Source organism: Perca flavescens, chromosome 23 (assembly GCF_004354835.1).
Source record: "Perca flavescens isolate YP-PL-M2 chromosome 23, PFLA_1.0, whole genome shotgun sequence".
Classification (NCBI taxonomy): Eukaryota; Metazoa; Chordata; class Actinopteri; order Perciformes; family Percidae; genus Perca; species Perca flavescens.
The window spans coordinates 4906079-4933319 of record NC_041353.1 but is presented as its reverse complement, the minus strand read 5'-3'; the positions used below and the strand labels follow the sequence as shown (position 1 = coordinate 4933319).

General features: G+C 38.7%; 1 protein-coding gene across 2 annotated transcripts in view; it reads right to left on the bottom strand.

Annotated features, from left to right (window-relative positions):
• The window catches only part of abcc9 (ATP-binding cassette, sub-family C (CFTR/MRP), member 9), a 92194-nt gene that overhangs the window by 3554 nt on the left and 61399 nt on the right, over nucleotides 1-27241 (bottom strand). For both annotated transcript variants that reach the window (XM_028570679.1, XM_028570678.1), the window contains exons 26-39: nucleotides 26781-27005; nucleotides 25430-25584; nucleotides 24070-24139; nucleotides 22935-23092; nucleotides 21019-21111; nucleotides 15585-15687; nucleotides 14817-14930; nucleotides 14046-14166; nucleotides 11235-11365; nucleotides 9629-9707; nucleotides 5675-5783; nucleotides 3390-3493; nucleotides 2607-2740; nucleotides 1132-1194 (exon numbers count right to left, since the gene is read on the bottom strand). In XM_028570679.1, the coding sequence (XP_028426480.1) occupies nucleotides 1132-1194; nucleotides 2607-2740; nucleotides 3390-3493; nucleotides 5675-5783; nucleotides 9629-9707; nucleotides 11235-11365; nucleotides 14046-14166; nucleotides 14817-14930; nucleotides 15585-15687; nucleotides 21019-21111; nucleotides 22935-23092; nucleotides 24070-24139; nucleotides 25430-25584; nucleotides 26781-27005 (1659 nt within the window). The remainder of the gene's footprint in view (nucleotides 1-1131; nucleotides 1195-2606; nucleotides 2741-3389; nucleotides 3494-5674; nucleotides 5784-9628; nucleotides 9708-11234; nucleotides 11366-14045; nucleotides 14167-14816; nucleotides 14931-15584; nucleotides 15688-21018; nucleotides 21112-22934; nucleotides 23093-24069; nucleotides 24140-25429; nucleotides 25585-26780; nucleotides 27006-27241) is intronic.

Here is a 27241-nt window from a genome sequence, read left to right as displayed (position 1 = left end):
CAGTAATTTATAACGTGGTCTTGCACCTTAACCCAAACAAGTGGCATGATGATGGATGCAATGGTACTAATTATCACATGCTCTGAGTACTGAAAGCACTGAAGGTTGTTTTAAATCTTAATAACACTGAAAGCGATGTCGCAACACTGCAGGGCGTGGCCAAATTGCACTTCATGTCCATTAAACGTCTATGAAAATAGCGTGCAGTAGTTTTGATTTTGATACCAACCAGGCTGTCAGTGGCAGAAAGGCTTCAGCAGACCCAGACTCCAGCTCTGACTCAGCCAGGAAAAGGAGGACAATTCAGGAACAGGTGGGGAAAAAAATGGAAGAAAGAGAGAAGAACCAGGCAGAGCCAAAGTGGTTTGTGCTGATCCAGGTCTACTTGTGAGTCCTCACTAGCACACTGAAGAGGCTATCGTCCTGCGCTAGCAGGTTGGGACCCGAGTCACTTTCCACCAATATCCCAGAGGAGAAGACCAACACCTGCTCGGCGTCCAAGATGGAGGACACGCGATGCTGGTGTCAGGATGGAGGGGGCAGAGAGGATGATTGGGGGGGGAAGAGGAAGGGAGGATAGGAGAGAAAGAAAAGTGTAGAAGGGCAGAAAAGGAAAAGATGAGTAAAAAAAGGGGAGTATAAGAAGTGAGGATGAAGGGGAATAGATGTGCAAGACAAATAAAAAGAGAAAAATAATAAATATAGAAATAAAAGTAGAGGGAAATGGTAGAGAAGGAAAAGTATAGGAGGGAGTATGGTGGGTGGGAGAAAGCATAAAGCCAGAGGACAAGACAGTATCACAGAGGGAGAAAAGGAAAGCAAGATAAGTGAAAGAGGCAAAGGCAAAAAGGACTGACTTCACATCAAAGACTACGGATATTAACTATATTAGATACTGTGTGGAAAATCACTTAGTGTGAAAAATGAAAGGGGGCAGGAAAGGCGTCCTCGAGGAAAATATGATGTAATAGATGCACATGAAGCTCAAAGAAAAGGAGCCCCATTACTGCAGCCATCAGCACTGAGCAAACAGTGATCTTTGTTGATAGTCCAAATGTAGGCCAACGGTTCAAATAAACCTCGTGGTTCGACTTTCAACAACAAAATCAACAGACGGACGGACGGACTTACTGCGATTGTAACGACTGTTCGGTCTGCAAATGCGGTCATCACAACTTTCTGTAAGATGTTCTCCTATAGGGAAGAAAAGAGATGTTGGAGTTTTTTTATTTTGAAATGGAAGAATACATTTGTTGGTCACAGAAAGAAAGAGTCTACGTTTAAACATTTCTTTTCTATTTCTATTTGCTAAAAGCAGTTTCATATGTTTTTATGGTGTCAGTGTAATTTCAGATTTGTAATGTTCTGTAAAAAAAAAAAAACATTATATATATCATTTAACTTTTCTTGAATTTAATTCTACAACCAGTGGTGGAAGAAGTATTCAGATGCTTTTACTAAAGTAAAGATAGCAATACTAGACCAAGTATGTAAGTATTATCAGCTAAATGTACTTAAAAGTCAAATACAAAAGTACTTATATAATGTAAAATGACCCCTTTTGTTGTGTTTTATTAGTATATATTGTATTACTGTATTATTATCATTCGTGTATTAATGTCTAAGTAGCATTTTACTGCTGTAGTTGGACTATTTTTTTATACTGTTGGATAGTATAATATATTGTATGCACAAAACATATGAGTTATAAAAGATGATGTAGTGTTTTCATGTTTTGTAAATTCCTTTTATGTTTTGCACATAAAATCTAACTAAAGCTGTCAGATAAATGAATGGGAGTAAAAGTATGAACTTGCAGAAAATGCAAATACTCAAGTCAAGTACAAGTAGCTCAAATGTGTACATAAGTACACAATACTACCTGAGTAAATTGTTACTTGGTTACGTTCCACCCGTGTCTATAACTGAGAAATTAGTATATATGAATTAGTAATGGGGCTGCATGATATGAGGAAAATATGTAATTGCGATTATTTTTGACTCTGCAGCACCACAATACTTCATTTAGAATGGTTTGACACATATTTTGCCTATAACAAAACTGTGATTTGGATATTGCACAGTCCATACTGTTATTTCGATAAAATTGTGATTAATTGTGCAGCCCTACATTAGTGAACTGGATGAGGTTATACAAGCCCAAAGACACATATCAGTGTTTTTCCTAGGTTTGGGAAAGACTTCGGTGCACGTAATTGGCGGGGGGTTAATAGGTCCTTTCTCAAAAAGAAATTACGTTATTTAATAAAAGAAATATGCAATTTCACATCATTTTGGACTATAATTATTACGATATCTGTGTCTAAAACTGCAGATAATAAACCCTCACAAAGCTCAAAGATAAAACTTGCTGAGGAAGTCCACTGGGGACAAACTACAATCATTGGAGCTGAGAAAAGTCATTTAGTTCCATTCATATGGCTTAGGTGGTGCCCAAAACAGCTTGGGTTCTGCACCTAAACCTTATAATGGTAGGGAAAACCCTGCATATGGATCTATTAAGGAAGAAGCTTCTGGAAGTGGTCTATGATTCTCACATCACTGAGAATTGGACATGACCTGATATCACACCCACAGAAACACACCGTGGCCATGTCTATCGATGCTGTGGCTTCGTCCATGATGAGGATGCTACTCTTTCTGACAAAAGCCCGGGCCAGACAGAAGAGCTGCCTCTGACCGACGCTGAAGTTCTCTCCGCCTTCAGTCACAACCGCATCTGCAAACGGCATACATTTAATCAAACAGAAGTATTTGAGTCTTCATGCAAATCGATGTATCCTGCAGGACTTCAAAACAGACTTTTGGTGCAATAAAACTAGTCTGTGGCATTGGCTAGTCTATATCCACGACGTTGTACTTCCGGGATTGCTCCGGTGCCACGGGAAATTCCGCGGATGCATGTCTTTCGCCAATGTCCGTTACTTAGCGCCGCCCAGGAAGATTGCGATTGGTTAGTTGGCTATTCCACACAGCATTACGGGATGGGAGAAAAACGTGCTCTGGTTAAGTGGCATTTCTTTAAACCAATCACAGTTGTCTTGGGCGGCGCTAAGCCCCAGAGACAATGACGGTGCCTCTGTAAAACAGCCTCTTGTTTTGGTGGAACGTGTGTACGTTCAAAAGTCATTTTAGTCGTGCAACAGAAAACTCAGATTGGACAGATAGTCTAGCTAGCTGTCTGGATTTACCCTGCAGAGATCTGAGGAGCAGTTAACCATAGTCCTCAGAAATCCACCAGAGTTTAAAATTTAAAAACACAAAGAAAGCGGAAGGTAACGGACATCCGGCCTAAAAAGAGGGACATTCGGCAGAATTTCTGGCGGCATCTGAGCAATCCCGGAAGTGAAAAAGAGGTATTTGAGTACCTAGTCCTCCAGGCAGCGATTTCACCATGTTCTTCAACTGAGCGATCTCTAGCGCCTCCCAGAGTCGGTCATCAGTGCACGTCCTCTCTGGATCCAGGTTAAACCTGCAACAAGGGGACATCGTCAGGTCTGATCTCCGGCTACATGATTGGCCACCGCAGCGTGACGTGGGGTTGCGTTTCTCCAAAAGTTGAGTCGGCCTCAACTTTTCGCCGCAGGCCCGATACGCTTTTTTGAGTCTCCCCCGTTCGGCGACCCCGGCCGCAGCCTAAACGTACTAACCCCCCTATTTAAAATGAATGGAAAGACCTGCGTTTTTGCCGGAACGTCGGACGACCCAACGCAGGCCTTTAAATGAAGAATGAAACAGAAACAGTTTTATTCTTATGCGTCTGTGTATATTCTGTGTCATACAATTAATGTTATTGTTGTTAATGTAGCACTTAAATAATTCCTTGTTTATCCCCAACATTACACTACTCTTAATTCAAAGCGAGTGTCAGAACATCTAAGATAACAGTGTGAAACAGTTACTGTCGACCATTCACCCCAGGCTTACGTTCACATAAACAAGAGCCGGTGGAAACGCCAAGACACACACACACACTTTCCGTCTCTGTCATACACACACAATTATCTAGAGCGGCATATCTGTCCAAACAAATAGCACATGCTCTTTGTCTTTTATAACAAACACAGAGTCACTGTATCGTCTGGTAACACAAACACACAGAGGTTGTGAGTGTGTGTGACAGAGAAGAAGAGGAAGAAGAAGAAGAAGAAGGAGGCAGAGAACGACCTCCTCAGTCCATGACGTCTGTGACAAAAGTCAGATTAGGTCCAAGCCAGATTCCCACTGTGGTTTCAACTACTAACCCCGCAGCTGGGACTTTGTGTCGTTGTGTGACAAATGTCTTTCGGCACAAAGCGGTTTTCCTTTTAGTTAGTTGTTCACTCGTTGCTGCAGTTTGGGCTTTGCTGGATACGACTTGTTTTTATTAGCTTTGAGCGCTCATCATTTCATTTCATTTCAAACCTTTATTTAAAACTCGGGGCCCAGCGAGGGAGACCCTCATTTTCAATGGGGCCGAGTGCACAGCATGCATTTCAGCAAATTGCATTATAATAAAAATTACAACAACATTTAAATTACAACAGATAAAAAAGTGTAAACAATGAGGTAAATCAGACACAAGAAGATACATAGAAGTTATTTATCAAAGCCTTAAACTGACTGATAGATGGGGGAGAGACCAATAACCGTAATGGTGTGTTTCAGCACTATATTTTCCAAAAATGAGTTTGGTCAAAGATTCTGGCCCTTTACACGCTGTGCCAATGGTATGAAACGGTACACACTTCCCGTCTCCTAAATGGGCGTGGCCTTGTTTGAAAGTGTAGTGAACCTTGTGAGTATGAGTATTTACACAGCTGAAAGACATATTTAGCATTATGGAAAAAAACTTTAGGGCGTTTGTGAACGTTAGCCGACGTTAGCTTATCTGTGTTGCCAGATCTCGTGAGAGTTTGTTCCTGAGACAGTCTCAAACAAATTCAATTTGCTCCTGATGTGTCCGTCTGATAAATGCCGATTTAAGTGTCAGAATTGCCGATATTTACTTTGGTGACTGTGGGGCGAAGGAAGCGGTCATAATATGTGTTCACGTTCACTAATACAACAGTGTGACACCTAGCTATAGTTGCTTTCGAGAGGCAAAGTTCTGATGTTGCTTCCTCTCCAGCAATGCAATCTCTCGTTGAGAGTTTACAATGTCTACTTGTACTTGCTTTACATAACTGTACTTTCTTTTGTATCTGTATTATCCTAACTTATTTATCACAGTTGATTAATCAATTCTTCAATTCAGAAAGTTTTATCTTTTTACCTTTCTTATGATGGCGTATTCTTTTCTGTGATGCTGTTTTGTTGTTGTTTTTGTAATGACTTAATGTCATCGTAAATGCGGGCCGCCCCTTAATGAGCTTACGAGTTTAAATAAAGGTTGAACGAATTGAGCTGGGCTATGCAGAAACCTCAGGGGTTTATTATTATGTGGGAGTCCTGTCAACACAATTTACAATTCTTGTGCCAGCGATGCGGCTGGTGACATGAGAATACAAATAGAGACAGGAAGTTGTTAGCCGCGATGGTGAGAAGTCTGTGACGAAGAAAACATAAAGAAGAACCCAATCTTTAGACTGTACGTTGGTGAGGTTACTTCACCAATGTTGGGGTTTCCTGAAAATTATATACTGAAGCTTTGTCTGAGTGTGTGTTTGCGTACCTTATTGATCCACTAAACAACACGGGATCCTGGAGGATGATGGAGAGCCGCGACCTGAGTGTCTGCAGAGGAAGCTTACAGATGTCGATCCCATCAATGACAATCTTCCCTGCAAAGAAGCAAACATATGCTCATTAGGGGTGGAAGAAAAAATCAATACACTTGAATATCGCGATATTTTATTTTGCAATACTGTACAGATTTTCAAAAAGGCAATATCGATTTTTTAAAATAATTGTTTTATTTTTTATTTATTATTATTATTATTATATATTTTTTTACGTTAAAAAATATTCATATAAGACAGTGGTTCACGTTTATGTTGTGTTTAAACCCCCTACCGCTAGATGGCTATGCTGAAACGCCCCAATAGTGTCCTTGCCTAACAGTGCCTAGCAGTGCTTGACTTTTTGCTAGAAGCTAACAACGTAGCTATGGCTGAACTTTGGCCTACTTTAGCATATCAAAATGTGCTCACTAAGAACCTGTGAACCACAATCCCAAACTGGCAGTTTGATTTTCTGTGTACTGAATTGTTTACCTAACTAACCTGACTTTTATGCACATCATGTCTTTTTTTAAATATTAGTTTTTCTAAAATTATACATAAAAAAAATCCCAATATATTGCCTTACGCACAGTATTGAAATATATTGCAATATATTGAATCATGATCCATGTATCGTGATAGGTATCGTATCGCCAGATTCTTGCCAATAAACAGCCCTAATGCTCACATCTCAAATCCCTGTTACATGCACGCAAGTCCTTTAGGCCTTGGATTCACAATTTATTGCCTTCACAGCTAAAATACATGTGACTGTGTGTGTGTGTGTGTGTGTGTGTGCTTGTGAGGTTCAGAAACTCTCATCACCGAGTCAAGTAATAACTGACTGATTATTACTGATCACAAAAAAAAAAACCCAAACAGAATATTGTGGTCGTAAACGTAACTTACAGCTCCTTTATTTGACATTTCTTAAACTGTAATAGTCCTCTTAAATGTGTCCTTAAAAATGTAAACTTGTAAACGCATTGCAACGTCTTCAATAAATATTTTTGTTCTGTTGAATACAATGTTATATTTTTGGGGTAATGAAATAATCCAGAATGTTCTGTACAGTTCAGTCAGGAGAGCTATCACCAGGACGCCGCTCTGGTTTTATTTCACTGCTTTATAAGGGAATGTTGCTCACACACACACACACACAACACACACACACACACACACACACACACACACACACACACACAGCTGGGCAAACAGTAAATAAAGACGTGTGTGTGTGTGTGTGTGTGTGTGTGTGTGTGTGTGTGTGTGTGTGTGTGTGTGTGTAAAAAGTGACTGTGTAATCTCATCTTTGTCCAAATAATCTGTCAAGTCATCTTCATCCAGAACAAAAAAATACAAGAAGATACAGTTACGATTTACTTTCCAAATCCAATAAATACAAAAAAAGACAGTTTTAAGACTTTGTGACTGCCGTCTTGAGGAAATTTGACCCAGAGCCTGAAAATGGGCCACATCTTTTGTCATGACCTAATTGTAATCCTCTGAAAGAAGAGTCTACTTAAGGTCCTCTAGTCAGGTATTTAAAAGTTTAAAAGCGACACACACGAAGAACAAAAAGACCTTTGGATTCTCACAGAGATGAAGAAGTGTTTAAAAAAAGAGCTGAAATGCAACGGGACGGTTAAATAAATATTTTCTCCAACATAAACAACTACTACTATACTACAGGATGGATGGTGAATGCGGAGGGAATCTAGATGACTTATTTACCTCCGGTAGTGCTTTAGATTTACCAAAACCAATAAAGATAAATCTGCCAATAAATCACCTCAACCTATGACTGACTGTGTTTGGATTTAAGCTTCAGAGGATAAACTTTAGAGCAGATTGTCTCCACATTTAGGATGATCGGCTCTGGTGATGTAAAACAGTGTTTCCCAACCCTTTTGGCTCCTGGTCCTTTAAAGATAAGGCTGATGTTTTTCTTGCTTTTTCGTATTGTCGACAGATCTCCTAAAATAGAAGGAAGGAAGGTTCCTTCCTGAGTGAAATGACCTGGAAGTATCGAAGCGTCTGAGGTGCTTTAATGCTTCCTTTCTTGTCACCTTTAGCAAAGGACACACTGGACACATCCTTAAAGATTAATGGATTCACTATTTTGATAATCGATGAGTAATGAGTAATATAAAATAATAAAAGCTCTCTGAAAACTCTTTTGTTAAATGTGAATATGTTGTAGTTCTACTGAACAATATTCTGCACTATGCATATTAATATCTTTTTATTACTCTGTGTCACCTCCAACTGTGCAATATGTCATCTCTATTCATTCGCACCTTCCTCATCTGTATATCTGTGTTTATATACTGTCTGTTTATATAAGGTTGTTTATAGTGTAAATACGGTTGTTTTATTAATATTATTATAGCTAATTATATTCTATTTTTCCATTTCCTATAGTTTATGTATATTTTTGCTCCTATTTCTAATTAATGTGTATTTGTGTTGTTCTGATGTGTGTACATTTTTCTTTTGAGCTGCTGTAGCACAGGGATTTCCCCAGTGTGGGATTAATAAAGTCTATCTTAGCTTAGTTCCTTCTCTCCTCTGTGACAGTAAACTGAATATCTTTGAGTTGTGGACGAAACAAGACATTTGATGATGTCGTCTTGGGGTTTGGGGAACATTGACTCACATTTTTCACCATTTATGACATTTTATAGACCAAACAACTACTCCATTAATCGGGAAAATAATCGACAGATTAGTTGACGATGAAACATAATTGTTAGTTTCAGCCCGAAAGACGATGCCGTCCCGCAATTCCCTGCAGCAGCAACACTTAAAGCGACACCCCATTCAGCCCTTTACAAAAACAAACGATGAACCTATCTTACATAAATTTAACAATTTATTATCATTTTAGAAGGTATAAGTGCCCGCCTGTCTAACAGCAATTTATTTTGAAGTATCCTCTTTATCTTATAAGTGGATCAGAGGAAAAGGCCAAGAAGAGCATGGTGATCAAAGACAAAACGAGGGACCGACGGATCTGTTCTTTGGGTAAAGTAAACACACTCCACCAGTGAAAGACAGCAAGACAAAAGGAAGATAAGAGAGACTAAAGCTGAAGCAAAGATAAAAGAAGTGGAAGCACGTGAACTCTCTCTCTCTTTCTCTGTTAACAGTTGGGGGTGTAAATTGCATGTTTTATCACGCTGCGATATTATATCGATTCTTAGGACAACAAGACCATATTTACTGATATCACAAAGTCTTCCAAGATACGATTTTGATTTAATTCAACTCAGGGGCCTGCGATCGATACGAGAGGATTTGTTTTTTTTTAAAAAGCAGCTAAAATATGATTTGATAATTTCATTAGTAAGCTCTTTTAGACATTTAATTATGGTTTTATTGATATATTACACTACTTTTGTGAACCCAAGACCTTTAAACCCAGTCAAGCACCAAAACTATACAGTGTAGGTATGTTTTCACAAGAGATATGAGAAATATCAAAAAGCAAACATCAACTTTTCAGCTTTAGGGCCAAATTATCTCTTTACACATTAATCTGGACACACATTTGGGCCTCACTAGACAGAAAGCTGAGTTTGTTCTGAATATTTTGATATGAAACACACTGGGCATCAGGTTATACGCAAATATCCTTAAAATTTAAAAAGAAATGTAAAAAGTGAGTCGTAGACCTCAGAGGGTGAAATTAAAAACAAACTACTCTTTTTGATGAAAAAAAAAAAAATTAAATATAAAGTGGGAATTTCAAAATAAATGCGCATTTTAAAGATGGCAATATGGTTTGATATTGCTTTACTTTGTATGGATAATATTGGATCGTCGAGGATTGAATCGATATATTGATCCAGATCGATGTATCGTTACACCCCTGTTAACAGTGTGACAGCAGGCAGACCCACCTTCGAAAATATCCACCATGTTGAAAAAGGCCAAGGACAGAGAAGACTTCCCACTGCCAGTGCGACCGCAGATTCCCACCTGAGGGTAAAGAGAGCAGAGGCAGGCAATAAGTTTCACTGTGACACGGCTGTGAGACATCAGACACCTGTGTGATAACAGAGTGGCAGCTACGTGCTGCGTGTGGATGGAGTTTTACTCACCAAGTATTAATGGAGACACATGGCTGTGACTTCAAAGGAAAAGCCCACATTTAACCCATAGAGCCATTTTGGTCTTTTTTTAATGGCGGGACAGGGCGTCTTTAGGGGGAGATAGCAGGTCACCCGTAGATACCACATAGAAGTGGTGTACATCATCTGAAAGCTGGCCCAGCACTGCATGCCAAGTTTTCTACATATAAATATTGTGTTTTGGTTTGGCGTAGGCCTGTAACAATTATAACATAATCGCAGAAATTATTGACGTAATCGCAGTTTCCTTGTTTAGCCGCAATTAATTGCTAACATTGGCTAAGGTCTTAAGGGGTATGACTGTTTGGATGTGCCAAATTGTAATTATATAAGTAATTATTGGTCAGACTGTTGAGCTAAAGCTATACTAACTGTTGGCATTTGACCCTATACACGGTCACAGCAACAAAAATGACAAAGGTGGGCATACAGTTTGAATTTTTTTATGATAATAAAAAATAATAAAGCCTATGTTTGCCTATGAGCCTATGACCTTGAGGAACACGTGGAAAAATCCATGTTGTGACACCTGCTCAGAAGTCGCACCACTCACGCTGGTTTCAGCTGCTGGAGGAAATGTGGATCCCAGAAAGCCAACCACTACCACGTGTTTTGCGCCCGTCCAAAAGTAAATACTTTTTGGCGTAAGATTTATACAGAATTAGAGACTATATTTGGGACAAAAACTACTTTTCATTGCATCAAAATCCTTTTTGGGCTACTACCGTCAACATCCACAAAATATGAAAAGAAAATACCTATATGGAATACTGAGTGTAGCTGCAAGAAAATCAATTACAAAGAAATGGCTTAAACCAGATACCCCATCTATAGAGGATGGGTATGACATCATCTATGAAATCTTTGTAATGGAAAGAATCACCTTCTCCATGAGGCTTCAGGAAATTAAATTTGGGAGAACTGGAAAATGTACAGAATATTTCCCTGAAACGCCTTTCCTTTGTTTAAATTTGTTTATTTAACTCATTTATTATTAATGTTATTGTACTACTATTACTATTATCTCAAATGTTAAACACCTCATGTTCTCCTCTATAATTACTTTGTGAAAAGCTGAAAACGAGTTTGGGGTCCCCTGCCGGAGCTGCTGCCCCCGTGATAAGCGGACGGAGATGGATGGATGAAAAGATGGATCACTCTGGAAAAGCATTTAAAGATGACTGTGTGAACTGCTGTTGTTGAGTGATCTCAAATTACAGAAAAATGTAAAAAAAATTGGGTGATTGGATTGCGAGCACTTCTGCTCTGGGAACTGCTCAGAAACCCCCTTATTGTCAATATACCTAAGAAATCAATACATCCTCTGAAAGCCCTAGGACTCTAGTTTGTGGTTGTAAAGCTTCCCGGGAATTACCTTCTGGCCTGGTTCGATGAACATGTTGACGTGTTTGAGCACTGGTTTGAGCATGGGATCGTAGCGCACGCACAGCTCCTGGATCTTTATCTCGCCGTTCTGGGGCCAGTTCTCAGGCACCTGAGAGGCATCTGCACGGAGAGAAACACAGGAGGGGTGATTTCTGAAAGACACTGGTGCAGAAAACACTGGGAAATGCTGTCTGGAGTCTCAGACCACTAACAGTGTGCCAGTTGTCTATGTTACAGTCCTGGCTGTTGTAAACATGAGCATATACACCGTATGGACCAAGTCATAACACTGCAGATATAGAGTTTCCACTGACATCACAAGCATACAGTCACACATCACTTAACTGTGATATTTAAACCTTTAAAGCCTCCACACTTTAGCACAGGGCTGGACAACTTAAAAGCTATACCGCAATTACCTGGCACATTTATTACGTTTGTCATGTAGTCGACTACTCTTCGGTAGTTTAGGTCTTACGTCAACCAAGATTCCTAGACGCCAGCAACTTTTCCAGAAACTCAAGTGAAGATAATTATCTCTTCTGAAGAGTCCATCATGTTTTGTTAATCCTCCGTGTCCTCCTTGGCTACTGTCTGACGGTGGAGGACGGTGCGCTGACAGTTTTGTTGTTATTACTTAAAATTCCTCATGGGGGCGACAGAAACTACGCACTATAGTAAAGTGTTGCTTTTGCATGATTCTTTTTACAGATCTGTTGATTAAATCAACTAATCGATTAGTCAATAAAATGTAATGAGTGTTAGGCAACTAATTTGTTTAACAGAGGACAGCCATAACATTTACTTTGATAACAACAAATGTTTTATAAACATATCAGAACACGAGTCATAACTTTTTTTTCTTATAAATTATATGTTTGTCCTAATTATTAACTGTAGGGCCAGTTACAGATTCTGGACCGGATTTGGCTTGATTGATTAGATGTGCTTCTTCTCAGTTATATTACATTGGATTGGATTAGAGCCCCTTTGAATTTGAGAGAGAGAGAGAGAGAGAGAGAGCGAGAGAGAGATGTGGTGCTGCGAATGAGAGAAATACAACTTGTAAAACAGTGTGCTCCGACTTGTGACCACTGTGCGCTCCTTTTTCCAACCAATGACATAGTTTGTCCCGCCCCGGTTGTTTGCGACCCTTGTCATATGCAATTCACATTAAAATCAATCCACCTCTCAACCTGGGTCGCAAAACTGAGTCAGTCAACGCGGGTCAACCCTTTCAAACACAAAGTCAACCCTCGGTGTGAAAGGGGTATAAGACTCTGCAGCTATGTCCGCCGCTCTGTGAGGCTGTACTTAGGCACAGTGGGGTTTTGAGCTAAATGCTTAAATCAGCATGCTAAAACACTCACAATGAAAATGCTAAAATGCTAGCTGTTTAGCAGGTACTGTATAATGTTTATTAAGTTCACCATCTTAGTTCAGTTTGTTAGCATGAATGTATGAACCAAAATTCCAAGTTTTGGGGATATTTTACTGTGGATGCTACACTTCCCATAATGCAACTATATACCATCTTTTGTTACGGCCTCTGTGCCTTGTAAATGCAAATGTCCGTCACACTCCAGTTTGTAACACAGGCTTTCCGTTAAAAATGTGTAATCTCCAAACTCAAGTGACGTTGTTTCAGCAAATTTCAGTTTTCAAGGCGGAGGAGTATCCCTGCTCTGTAGAAACCGCCACATTATTCATATTACTACACTGACAATGTATCAATTTGCTGGAAGCTTCCATGATGTCAGAGAGGAAGAATCCTTCTGTTATCTATCAGTCTGGCGTCTTGAGATAATTTACTGTAAAGCACAAGGTTGAGAGGAAAAGTCAATGAGACAAATAGCCCTTATATGAGACACAGAGATGGAAACTTTTTCCTTAACTCCACTTTCGCTCTTAACTTTTCTAATATTTCAATCTGGGGGGAAAAGCTAGTCTTTCTTTTACTTTCTCGGTTTCTTTTTACTTGCTTTTCTTCCAGCTATCCTTCAAACTCGAATTGTTTTGGTTATGTTTCCCGAAATAGCTGCTCTGTCTTGATGAAAGATCCTTTTGGCAGTTTTCCTTTTTTTGTTCAAGATTTGCAAAGGTTTGGTTCGGATAGATATCAGTTATCTCATTGGCACTACTCCGATTAAGTTAAAGTCAAATAATGAAAAGTCTCGATGTTTTGTTATCTGTCCTGCCAGAAAAACATTGCAGCAGCATTGGTAGTCCACCATAGCAACAGCACATCCCATAAACCCAAAACACAGCTTCTGGACTCTTAAGCAAAAGATGAAACCGTGGACTCCAGCACGCACACACGCAAAAATGCATGCACGAAAAATTATATTTGGACATGCAGGAATGAGATCCTTCCCTACATTTAGGCTTTGTGTTGCTGCTGAGATATCCAAAGATACTGTATATATATAATATATAAAGATGTGCGCCCCGTGTAGGCTGAGTCCGGCCCGCAGCCCTTTGCTGCGTGTCATCCCCTCTCTCGCCCCCCTTTCCTGTCATTTTCCAGCTAACTCTATCATAAACGTAATTAAAGCCCTACAAAAATCATCTTTAAAATAAACACCAGAGAAGGTTCTCTTCTTATCGTGCTCGTTATAAATGTCAAAACCCAGTGAGATGCATCACTTCACAAGCTGTGCAAAGTGGGATTATCTGCCTGAGATGTCATCGGGATTTACGCCCAGCTACGTGTGTGTGTGTGTGTGTGTGTGTGTGTGTGTGTGTGTGTGTGTGTGTGTAATTTGTAAGACTGGATTGATGTCAGTGTACGTCAGCTTACCCATGGATCCCTCGTAGTTCTCTGACTCTGTGCCGAGGAAGCTGTTGACCTTCTTCACCGCTGCCATCTGGACCTCCAGGTCTGCCAGGTTCCGCACAACCCAGTTCAGGTAGTTGGTGACCTAAGCAGTCACATCCAAAGAGACTGGATTACGTTTCCATTGTTAGGATAATGAAGATTAAAATATACAGTATTAATTCTTGAATCCAACCTTTTCTGATTCTACCCGTGTAAACATTTAATGTTATTACATTATTTTTGAAAGTACTTTTGTGGTTTTTTTACCCAGACTAAAACCAAGAAAAGATGGCACAGTAACTACAATATTCAAGACCATACAACAAGATAATAACACAATAGACACATTATAAACCAAATAAACATATGTATAAATGACAACACCATAAGCCCATCATACACATCTCCCCAGAACAAAGCTTCCTGGTAGTAATGTGGACGTGAAGCATAAACGACTAAATGAAACGTGACGTGTCTGAAAATAAAATAACAGATTTCTCTGGGTTTGCCATTTGATGAAAACATTTGTGATAGTGTAACTACACAACTCAAAAAATATATATATAACGTAGGTATGGTCGTTTTTAGACATTTCAATGCAGAAAAGTTACATATTGTACCTTTAAATACCATTTGTCTAAAACAATTGCTCACTCAAAACAACACAGAACAGACTGAAAGAAGCCAGGTACTTAAGTAGGCAGACAGATTGACAGTGTGATAAAACCGGAACCCTAAAAGATAAAAACTCACAGTGAGGGCGTAGGTGAGTCCGAGGCCCACCAGGCCTCCAGAATGCAGACCGTAGCGTAAACTCCATATGGCGGCTCCTGCTGCTGTCAGCACTATCACTGCTCCGAGGTAGTCCTGCACAGAGAAGGAGAGAAGAAGAAGAAAGGTTTACCCACGGAACATAATCATACAAAATGAAATCTAAGCTGCGTTTTGAATGTGGGTCCACCTAGGCCTGTAACAATTATGTACTAATTGTTACAGGCCTAGGTCTAGCTAAGGTCCTAAGGGGCATGACTGTTGGTGGTAATTGTCAATTTTGTGTTCATTTAAGAAAAAAAACACATGTTTTACATGTTATACATGTTTTACGATTAAAAAAGAGGCGTGTTTTACTTCATAGGCTGTGTACCTGTGTTGTTATATTATCTGGGTCACATAACAGTGATATAACCACAAGATGTGTCCTAGGATTCATTCCAAACTTTATTTGTTTGAAAAAGTTATAAATAAATAAATGTGTTTAAATTTGACGGAAAGAGACAATTATATTTTTAATCGCAATTTTTTCTGAGACAATTGTACAGTCAAATTTGTAATTGTTACAGCTCTAGGTCCACCAATAACCTAAAGAGCTGCTTGAGTCTCAACAACATAACATTTAAGCGTGAATGTGCTCTCCTTATATTTGTCCAACCATATTTAAATATGTACAGTAGTGACTTACTGTATACAATTATCTGCTTCTACAGTATCTGTGAGAGAACATATCATGAAATCGTTTCTCACCGTTCGGACCTCCAGCCAGCGGTTGGCAGCAGACAGAAACAGGTAGGCCGTGTTATTGGTGTCGGTCAGCTCCAGCATACGCTGTTTAAAACGAGCCTCGTGTCTGAAACAAACATTTTCATTAGAACAAATGCTTTTCTTCGATATCACTTCGGTATTGCTGCAAAATGAAGTTGCAAATTAAACTGGGCCTACAATAACTTGTAGGGCAGCCTAAAGCCTTCATACATAATTTTTTAGTGCACAGAATACTAAGCTATTCAAACAGCCTAATAATTGTTAGCATGATTTTATAAATCATGTTTTAGTGATAAACATACATGTGGCACAGTTAATCTTTAGGATTATCTGTGTCTGCAGATGGCCTTAGAGACTACCTTATCTATAGGCCAGTAAGCAGTGGGGACTTATACTGTATTTGCTAATAATAGGTTGGATTCATGTTAAGACTTTTTAATTTTTTTTTAAAGTTAAAAAATTAACAATAAATTGGAGGCCCCCCTTCATTGACTGTGAGGACCCCCAAGGGAGCCCGGGCCCCCTGTTGAAGATCCCTGTTTTAAGGGATGGTTGGGATCTTTTGAAGTGGTTTTCTACAGTAGATGGCAGTCGGAGCGCCCCCCAGGTTGGAGAAGCAGGCAGGAGTACCCACACAAAAGCTAAGCGATGCACTGCATTTAGACACTTAAAAATAATCGATATCAGTTTAAGTTAACGCCATATTTAGAATATTTTCACAGTTTTCCCTTGCTGTCAGACAGCCCTTTACGACAGGGAACTGAAGCCGTTACCTCTGCTCTCTTCAAAGCCACCAGACTCCTTTTTACGTCGCAGAGCACGGGAGTTATTGTGTTATTGTGTGACCTTGCTCAAAAAAATATTTTTTTTTGGAATAAATTTGTTATCGTGTTGGAGTTGGCAGTTTTAACCTACAATTTCTGGAATAATTTACCAATCGAAATAAAAACACAAACTGAACTGAAAACATTCAATACAATGGTGAAATACTGGCTGAAAGAAAATCAAAAATGTAACCATTGAGTCAGCTGTGTTGTAGTAATGTATTATCTGTGGATGCATGGCTGGTCGTACATATGGCTGCCAAGGTTATGGTTAGGGTATAGGTGAGTGAGTGTGAGTGTCCGGGTGCCCGGGGTTTGTCTTGTTACGGGATATGCTGTTCTGTGTAATGTGGTCACAACTCTGCGAAATGTTGATGTAATGTATTAGTACAACTTATTAGCTGCATGATTGTGTAACTCACACTATGTAGTTCTTTTAAAAATTATAATTGGATACATTTTTAGAAGGGCCTGACCAAGGACTGGGGTTGCAAATTAGCCAATTGGCTAGAAACCTTTTTATGCAACACATCTACTCACATTGTTATGGATTGACTATGATAATTGTATGTAATAATGTGCGCTGCATTGTTCTTGATAAATAAACAAAAAAAAAATAAAAATAAAAAAATAAGCAGTGGTGGAATGTAACTAAGTAAATGTACTCAAGTACTGTACTTAAGTACAAATTTGAGCTACTTACTTACTAGTTAATTTACAAATTAAGATGTTTGCATACATACAATGTTTAATTATTAATTAAACTACCCAACAAAATAACAGCCTACTAGTCCAGCTGAAATTATTAGACCATTAAACACTTGATTGACAGAACTGTTTGGATCGTTACCAGTTTCTAAAATGTGAGGATTTTTCTGCATTGAGTATTTTTACTTTTAATACTTTAAGTACATTTTCCTGATGATACCTACATACTTTTACTTAAGTAAAATTTTCAATGCAGGACTTTTACTTTCAACAGAGTATTTTTACAGTGTGGTATTAGTACTTTTACTTAAGTAAAAGATCTTAATACTTCTTTCATCGCTGGTTATAAGTACATATATTAAATACAACAGTGAATACAGGTGCTAAAAGGAAATAAGAAAATGTCTACAGAAGAAAAACATGCCAAAGAAATGTTCAAATAAAAGAATAAAACAGTTGTACTGTTATTCGGTCTAAAGAATCTCATGGTTTTATCATGGTCTGTGTTCAGTAGTAAGTTACTGCCATCTAAACCAGACTGGGTTTGGAGGGAGACCAGTGGATGATGAGGATAATGGGAACTATCCCATGATTGCCAAGAATCTGTCTCAACACCAGATTCACTGTGTCTCTCTCTGTGTGTGTGTGTGTGTGTGTGTGTGTGTGTGTGTCTGTGTGTGTGTGTGTGTGTGTGATATGTGCTTGTGTGAGTCTCTCAGTGTTTATATATTTGTGTTTATAAATTTGTGTACATTGTGTGTGTCTGTGTGTGCGTGATATGTGCTTGTGTGGGTCTCTCAGTGTTTGCATATTTGTGTGTGTGTGTGTGTGTGTGTGCGTGTGTGTGTGTGTGAGTGTGTGTGAGAGGAAGTCCTCAGGGAGGAGAGGAGAAAAACAGCGTGAGAGCTGTTTAATGTTGGACTACGCCGACGATGGGAAAGAGGGTGAAGACAGAAATACAAAGAGGTACTGCTGCTGCTGCTTTCACCAAAAGAACTACAACACAGGCTACAACTCCTTCTGTCAAGAGCCTTATATAACCCTATACCCAAATATAAGTTTATTCAATATAGCACCTTTTACTGAACAAAGCCACAAAGGGCTTACAACTTTCAGACACGTTGCTCACGTCACATTTACGTTGTCTCTGTCAGTTGGAGGCTGCGCAGTAAAGCAAGAGATCACCGGAAAAGTGCTTCTAATAGCCTTCACTGGTCTCCGTCCAGAGCAACGGGGTCTATTGGTCCATTATATATATATATGTCAATGTGCTGTTGTAAACGCATGCTGTTGGGCTAATAATCGGTTAATATTCCGCCGTAGTCCAGGTTATCATGGTTACATCTAGTAACATGAAACAGTGAAGAATATAACCTAAAACTAAAAGCAAGCAATAAAACTGTACGATAAAAACAGTATTATAAAACTTATCAACGGGTTGCTGCGCTTCGGTGGCCGTTATGTTGAAGGTAAACAAAAAGCTGCACGCCGTCGCTGCGCTATCGTCATCGTGCTAGATACCGCCTCAGTGGTTGCAATTGGTACCTCGATTTGGAAAAATTGGAAATAGGCTTCAATGGGCTCTTGGCCAGACTGACTTGCAGAGCAAATCTCAAATTTGCCAGAAGTTCGTCAGGGTTTTCTCAGGCTACGAAAGTATTTGCTACATTCTAAAGGTCCTATGACATGCTGCTCATTGTATGCTTTTATATAGACCTTAGTGGTCCCCTAATACTGTATCTGAAGTCTCTTTTATATAGACCTTAGTGGTCCCCTAATACTGTATCTGAAGTCTCTTTTATATAGACCTTAGTGGTCCCCTAATACTGTATCTGAAGTCTCTTTTATATAGACCTTAGTGGTCCCCTAATACTGTATCTGAAGTCTCTTTTATATAGACCTTAATGGTTCCCTAATACTGTATCTGAAGTCTCTTTTATATAGACCTTAATGGTTCCCTAATACTGTATCTGAAGTCTCTTTTATATAGACCTTAGTGGTCCCCTAATACTGTATCTGAAGTCTCTTTTATATAGACCTTAATGGTTCCCTAATACTGTATCTGAAGTCTCTTTTATATAGACCTTAGTGGTCCCCTAATACTGTATCTGAAGTCTCTTTTATATAGACCTTAGTGGTCCCCTAATACTGTATCTGAAGTCTCTTTTATATAGACCTTAGTGGTCCCCTAATACTGTATCTGAAGTCTCTTTTATATAGGAGACTCGGTTTACACCTATTACCATTTCTAGCCACTGGGGGACCATAGGCAGGCTGGGGGAACGCATATTAATGTTGAAAAACCTCATAAAGTGAATTTTTCATGCCATGGGACCTTTAAATCAAATCCATTACAGAGTAAAAAAGAAATAAAAAAGTTCTCTAACGTTGTTCTTGCAAAATATCGGTCAACAAACTCAATTTTCTTTTTTTGTTTTTTTGTCGCTTTATTTTAAACTTTTTTGGCTCTGTGCCCTTAACAAATCGCAAACAACTGTGATTTAATTAAATAAGTATAATAGGTATAAATAAAAAAAGCATATCTCCACTCGCTGTGAAAAATTAACGGTAACACTTTACTTGAAGGTATCTACATAAGAGTGACATGACACTGTCATGAACGTGTCATAAACATTATGAACAAGTCATAAACGTTCATGACGTAACGTTTCTTTTAGTGTCATTCGTTTTTTGTCATGATGAGTTAGGGTTAGGGTTCATGTGTTCATGACCGTGTCATGTCACTCTTATGTAGATACCTTCAAGTAAGGTGTTACCAAAGTAACTAAGTAACTTTGACTGAGTAAATTTTAAAATGAGCTACTTTTTTACTTTTACTTGAGTAAATTTTTATACCGGTCATTTTGCTTGTACTTTAAGTAAAAGTTCATCAAAGTAATAGTACTTTTTGTACTCTTTCCACCTCTGGTTAATACAAAAAAGGCAGTTATTTGATCACACTGAAATACTGGGCATTATCACGTGTCCTAAATTATAATATACTATACGTCCAACATCAACAGTGTCTTTACAGGATTGGATTGTTTCTCAGAACAATAACCTTAAAATGTCCTTGATAGGAAGCCAGTGTAAAGAGGATACGATGAGTGTGACACTAATTATCATCCTTATCTTTATTACGGAATGCATTTAGGGGAGCCATTTACTTTAAGGCGTTGACCTGACCATCAGGAACAAATGTGGTTCAGTGGTTTGCTCGAGGACTATTTGAAATGTGGACAGGAGGAGCTATAGGGATTGGACCACCAACCATGAAATGAACGCAATTCATGACTGTGTATACAGATCTCTTTAAACAGTCACATTGTGGAAAGAAAGCCTGATAGGTTTATTTTAGGGTTAAGGTTTTGGTTACATTAAGAACTAGAAAAGCCCTCTGAGAGCGCAGTCATCTGCCAATGTTCATGCACAATCTCACAACGTTAATGCAGTGTAAAATGTTACTAGTCTGGAACAGATTTTTCAGGTTTTTCCGAAACCACATGAATGCAGCACAAATCGCAATGTTAACAAAATTGAAAAATAATTTAGTAACTTTCTTGGCGAAGGTAAATAAGCTTAAAGCTTAGGTTTTTAGAGTAAAAGGGTCGAGGGAATGCAGGGGTCATGCTTGCATACAATAAGCCTACAGGGACTGAATGTAACATCTTACAAGTTACTTCCTGTGTAGTGACATGTGGAAGGTGGAGGAAAATGGACCCAAAGCATATAAATGTGCTTTGGTTTTGCAGTTACGCACAAAAAACAACATAAAAGTGTCTACAGCTTAAATACGTCCAGTGCAGACAGGATCTGAATGTGTGTGAGATTATTTGTGTGCGTGTGTGTGTGTGTGTGTGTGTGTGTGTGTGTTAATGTTGTACCTGAATGCTCTTATAGTGGTGAGACCTTCAGCTGTCTCAGAGAAGTGGCAGAGCAGAGGAAGCTGTGTGGAGTCGTCGAGGTCCTGGAGGTCCCTGGGAGAGACAGAAAGTGTGTATTCACAATATGTATATCATATCATATTGACACATTTCTTATGAATTAAAGTGTATATGCACTTACATATGTATTCACATGTATTACACACTTAATAACTTCCTGATGCCATTCACACACACACACATGAATGCTGTTTTCTGTGTGAATAGAGAGCTGGGATGTTCAGAACCCTAGCATACAAATAAGGTTCACTATTTTTGGTTTCTAATGAAGAAGGCTCTCTCTCTCTTTTTTTTTTAAACAATACAGTTTTGATTTTCATTTTATGCAAGACATCCAGAAATGAGGACATAGCCTGAAAAACAACTGTAGTAAAAACCCAACAAATGACAACAATTACAGCAACAGACAAAAATTACAAATGCAAGATAAACCTTTATATAAAATTAAATGAAATAAAAAACTCACACATTATAAAGACTTAATTAGGCCTGGGCGATAGGGAGAAAATCAGATATCACAATATTTTTGACCAAATACCTCGATATTGATAATGCGGCGATATTCTAGGGTTGACAATTTCCTTAACCATATATGTTATTTTTTCCAATGTTAGGCAAGAAGACATTTCTCTAAGCCACTGACCAATACTAGGCCTGTTCACACTTTTCCAAGCAAGATAAATCAACTGTTTTGCTTGCAATAAACACTTCTATGTATTTTTACATCTTTTTTTAATTAGGATCCATTGGGTACAACCCTAGGATAAATACTTTGGGACAGAGAGGCAAATTTACAGACACAATTTGAAAGAGCCTTTTTTTAAACATAAAAACAGCTGCAAAATTGCGTTCGCTAAACCTACCAGACTCCATGTAAATAAACAGTAATTTTAGCATCATAAAATACACTTCATTCAAAGTCAACAGAAACAAAATAAAACTATGAAAAGCCGCTTTGGGTCATCTTTCCACATTTTTTCAACCATCACAACTCTAGTTTTGGTTGAAATAAACACATAGGTTACTGATTTACATGTGAAATAAGTTTGCTCTATACATGTTAAAAGTATTGCTTTTTTAAATGGAGTCTGGTGGGTTTAGCGCTAGCGACTTCAGAGCTGTTTCTGGTTAAACAAAAAAGGTCTCAAAGAGGGTTTAAAAAAATAAATAAATAAAGATTATGTTTTGGGCATTTTAGGCCTTTATTTGACAGGACAGCTGAAGACATGAAAGGGGAGCGAGAGGGCGTAAATGACATGCAGCAAAGGGCTGCAGGTCGGAGTTGAACCCGGGCCCGATGCGTCGAGGAGTAAACCCTCTACATATGGGTGCCCGCTCTACCAACTGAGCTAACTCAAAGAAGTTTTAAAGGTCTATCTCTGAAGGGGATCCTTTCCATAATGTTGTCAGACTGGACAATTGCCCTATTAACTTATATTGTAGCTTGTTTCGCGGCTGCTAACTGCAGCGATCTCGCTTAATACTGGACCAATGTCAAAGATTGTTGTTCTCATCGGTCACTTAGACACAAAACCATAGGAAAATAGAAATAATGGTAGTTACCCTTTAAGCGCTGCATTCACGGTCTGTTTCTGAGCCTTAATACAAATGCTACTCCAATCCTCCAATGTTATGTCTTCCTGAATGTCTTCCTTCCCTAAGAAGACTTTCTAACTAGGAGTTGATAAGTTTAAATAGATTTTCACCCAGATTTAACGTGCCCATAAATCCAAGAGTTCATGTTTCTTGCAGCAAGAAGATGGTATTCACTGCTTCTAACTAAATTCTCGGATTTGTTTGAATATAAAGAACAAAAGCAATTCACTCTGTCAACAACAAAAAAAATGTGGACTCACTTAGAGGCCACCCGGAAATACTTCTGGATGAAGTAGAAGGCCACAGCCAGGGGAACCAAGGCGATCAGGAAAGCTGGAGTGATGGAGGATATGACCCCGATGGCCGACAAACACAGCAAGGTGGATCTCGTCAAAGACTCCAGTGTTGGAGGAATATGCTGAGAGAAAAAGAGATGACAAAGTGAGAGGATTGCTTGTTTGATTGTAGTGGCTTCTTCTTTTGGTTTACAGATAACGGTTTATTTAGGAAATATTTAAAACTACAAAATATGACCTTAAAGGGCAACTATTATATAGCATTTTGGGATAATATTTGTATTTTGTGTTTGTACTAGAACATGTTAGAATGCTTTAATGTTAAAAAAAAATCCCCAATAAAGGCTTTTGAACCAAATACTACACAACCGGACATCCCAGCAGTAATGTGACCCAAAACTGGGGAGAAATGACCAGCATTGGCCGCCAAGATTACAGCCACCTGGGGTTAGCATACAGCTAGCTACTTAATATTTAGCACTAGGCTAACGTTAGATTGCAATGGAACGAAGCAGCACTTTCTACTGTCAAAAATCGCAGATAAAGGCTTCTGAACCAAACACTACCCAATCGAACATGTTTCACCAGTAATGCGACCCGAAATTGGGGAGAATTTAAGAAATTGGCGGCGAAGATTACATATTACTGCCGTTAGCATGTAGCTACTATAGTAAGCAGTGGACACAAATTGAATATAGCAGCACTTTCCACAGTCAAAAATAGCAGATAAAGGCTTTTTAACCAAAATACTACATAACCAGTAATTGAGAATTTTAAGAGAATTTAACAACACTGGCAACCTAGATGACATTTTACTGATGTTAGCATGTAGCTACATGCGACAATGTTAACACCGCAGTAGCTTAAAAAAAAATCACTTCAGTAGTTCCTGCCTGCCTGGAGCAGATGACCAATCATAGAAGGCCAGCTTAGAGTTGCGTAACACTTAGCTGAAAGTAGAAATTTTTTTTGAAGATACGTTTACCTAATTATTTGAGTTTTGGCCATGTTTAACATGAAAATCCGACATTATAACATTGTAGATATGACAGAAACTACGGAAAAGCATAATATGTCCACTCTAAAATCATCTCCTCACCTGATCTATGATGTTGGTATCAGCTGAGAATCTGTTGAGGATCTGCCCCAGGGGAGTGATGTCAAAGAACCTGAGGAAAAGGGTAAGAAATGCATCAAAGAACACCTAAATTACACAGTTGGGATTTTGACATTTACTCTGACATTTATGAAAAAAAATAGGTTATGTAACCAACTACAGTATCTGACCTTTCCTCCACCCCCAAAAAAGAAGAGAGGCTAGACAGACAGGAAGAGACTACACTGCTGTAGCTTCTGTACTTAGTTGACTGTCATTACTTACTAAAAGCATCAGAAAGAGTACGCACAGAGACCGTAAAGGAGAACAGACTCACTAAAAGGAAACTAGGGCTTGGCAATAGAGAGGCAAAGTCCCTCCCCTTCCGGTGGATCGCAATGGGACCTTAATTTGGAAAAGAATATGATATAATATAATAACTGTAGTTAATGGGGAAAGACAAATAATGTTTTGATCCCATTTGACGTGAGCCATGAATAACAAATATGATGTACGTCAGTTTTTGCATGTCAAGAAAGTGTCAGTTTATTGTTAAACTGTTGAAGTATACGTAATTAGAAAGACTACGCACTTCAAAGACGCATGGATAACTCATCGCTGAAGCTACGATATTTGTAGTTCATCGCTCAATTCAAACGGGATCAAAAAATTATTTGCCTCTCCCCGTTCAGTAACATGCATATTTTTTCCGAATTAAGGTTCCGTGAGGTCCACCGGAAGGGGAGGCACTTCTATATATCAATATTACATCAATATCGGTATATGAGGCTAGATACCGTTTTAAATGTGGGATTATAATATCGTGATATGACACAAGTGTTGTCTTTTCCTGGTTTTAAAGGCTGCATTACAGAAAAGTGAAATAAGTAAAATTTTCTGAGCTTATCAGACTGTTCTGGTAGGTCTATTATTTGCCTTTTACCCATATAGTCATTATATCCACATTACTGATGATTATTTATAATCTCATTGAGTAAATATTTTGTGAAAGCACCAATTCAATTTTACAATATTGTTGCAATATCAAAAACTATGTAGTTGGTTAAAATATTGTCATTTTCTTTGCTTCTTCATATCGCCCAGCTCTAGAGGAAACTCACAAGTGTTTCCTTGGAGAGAGGACTTGTGTTTGAAGTGCTATTTGTCTTTTATCCTTTTTACCCTTTTTTATCCTTCTATCTGTGTCAATAATTTACCCCAACACTTTTGTACCAAAACATAACCAGATAGGATGCAGAGCTTCAGGTGTGGATTAAGTTGGGCTAGCTGTGTGTGTGTGTGTGTGTGTGTGTGTGTGTGTGTGTGTGTGTGTGTGTGTGTGTGTGTGTGTGTGTTTGTGTACCTGATGGGCGCGTGGATGATCTTGTTGAGCAGGTTGTGGTGCAGGTTGGTGGCTGCAGAAAGACCCAAAAACTCCACGGTGAGAGAGGTGATGAGGCACAACGTGATTCCAGCCGCACACAGGATGATGAACACTCGCAGGTAGTAGGAGTCGTCCTGCGGGACGGACACACACACACGAGTAAAGAAGTTTCAATTTTAAGGACAAATTTAAGGGGATTATTACGGTTTAAAAATGTCAAGTAAAGGAGCTGTAAGTTACGTTTACGGCCATAATATTCTGATTTTAGGGTGTTGTTGCTCAGTAATAATCAGAGAGTTTCTGAAATAACACACACACACACACACACACACACACACACACACACATTTCCAAATTTCTTCCTGAAATAAAATTATGTAATTGTTTGCTAAATATACGGAAATTAACTCCATTTAAACTCATATTTAAACTTTATTCTCCATATTTGTGTGAATGTATGCACTGAGTAAAAGACTCAAATAAGTGGAATTCATTAGCTGGAAAAGTACCAACATAACAACTCCATTCCTCCACTCCATCCATTATGTCTCAACATTATTTCACAATTGCTAATAGTGCTAAAATACAAACCTATTTGTTTAATTGTTAATGGCACAGGATTACATGCTCTTAGGATTCCATTTTATATATAATTTATGTTGTGTCTTTTTTTCTAATGGTTAAAAAGGTGATAAATAATTGTTTTTTTATTGCTTTTATAATATGTAGGATATAATGCAACCCTGTGCTATTTTGATACGGTAGCTATGTAGAAATCTATCTTGCATGTTTAGAGCAGGTGGGGTGAGCAGGTAAAGTATGTAAATTCCATCATAATTCTTTTTTTTTTTTTTTTTTTTCGCTTTTAAAATTCCACAAAAATATTAAAGCTTTAGTGCGCAGTTTCTGTAAGTAATGACAACAAAACTTTCAACGCGTCCACATGATACAAGCCTTCAGTGATTGCACACCGCCCCCCTTCCTCCACGCAGTTGCTAGTAGCCAAGGAGGATACGGAGGATTAAAAAAACATGGACTCTTCAGAAGAAGTCATTATCTTCACTCGAGTTTCTGCACGCGAAAGTCGCCGGACGCCACAATCTTCTGAGCACAGCCATACTGAGAAATCCGGAGAGAGTTGTGTGGAGCTAATAGTCTCAATTGGCTTTGTAGCAACTAATATGGCAATGGCTTGAACGTAACGGAAGTTCATTACTATCAAAAAGTTACACACTAGAGCTTTAAGTAAATAATGGCGATATCAATCTACAAACATTGGCCTTAACCTTTAAAAACCTGTATCAGAAAACCCATGTTAGAAATTGTCTACCTCAGCCTGCGGAGTACCAAGTGTGGAGTTGCCGCCGATACCGTCAGCCAGGCTGGATCCATTAAACATGTCTGCTCCTGCTCCCACACTCTGGTTGGTTTTGGCGGAAGTCCAGATGGCCAACCAGTAGTCAATGGCAACAATGACAGAGTGTTTGAGAAGTTTGGAGGAGACCATCAGGAAGGCCATAAAGAACCCACCGGAGGACATGTAACACCAGCACACCTGAGGAGATGAAGGAAGCTTTACAACAGATTGACCAACGGAGGGCAGATTAAAAATTTTGTTCCACAAATATTATTATTATATATAATATATCTAGTTTGTTGTTTTAGTTCCCCTCCGATAAGAAAGCCAGACAAAGTCTCATTATGCACTTGTAAAATGACAATAAAGGTTATATCTATGGATCTTTCAAACTATCTAACTTTATATCAGGGATGCACTGAACCCAGGATTCG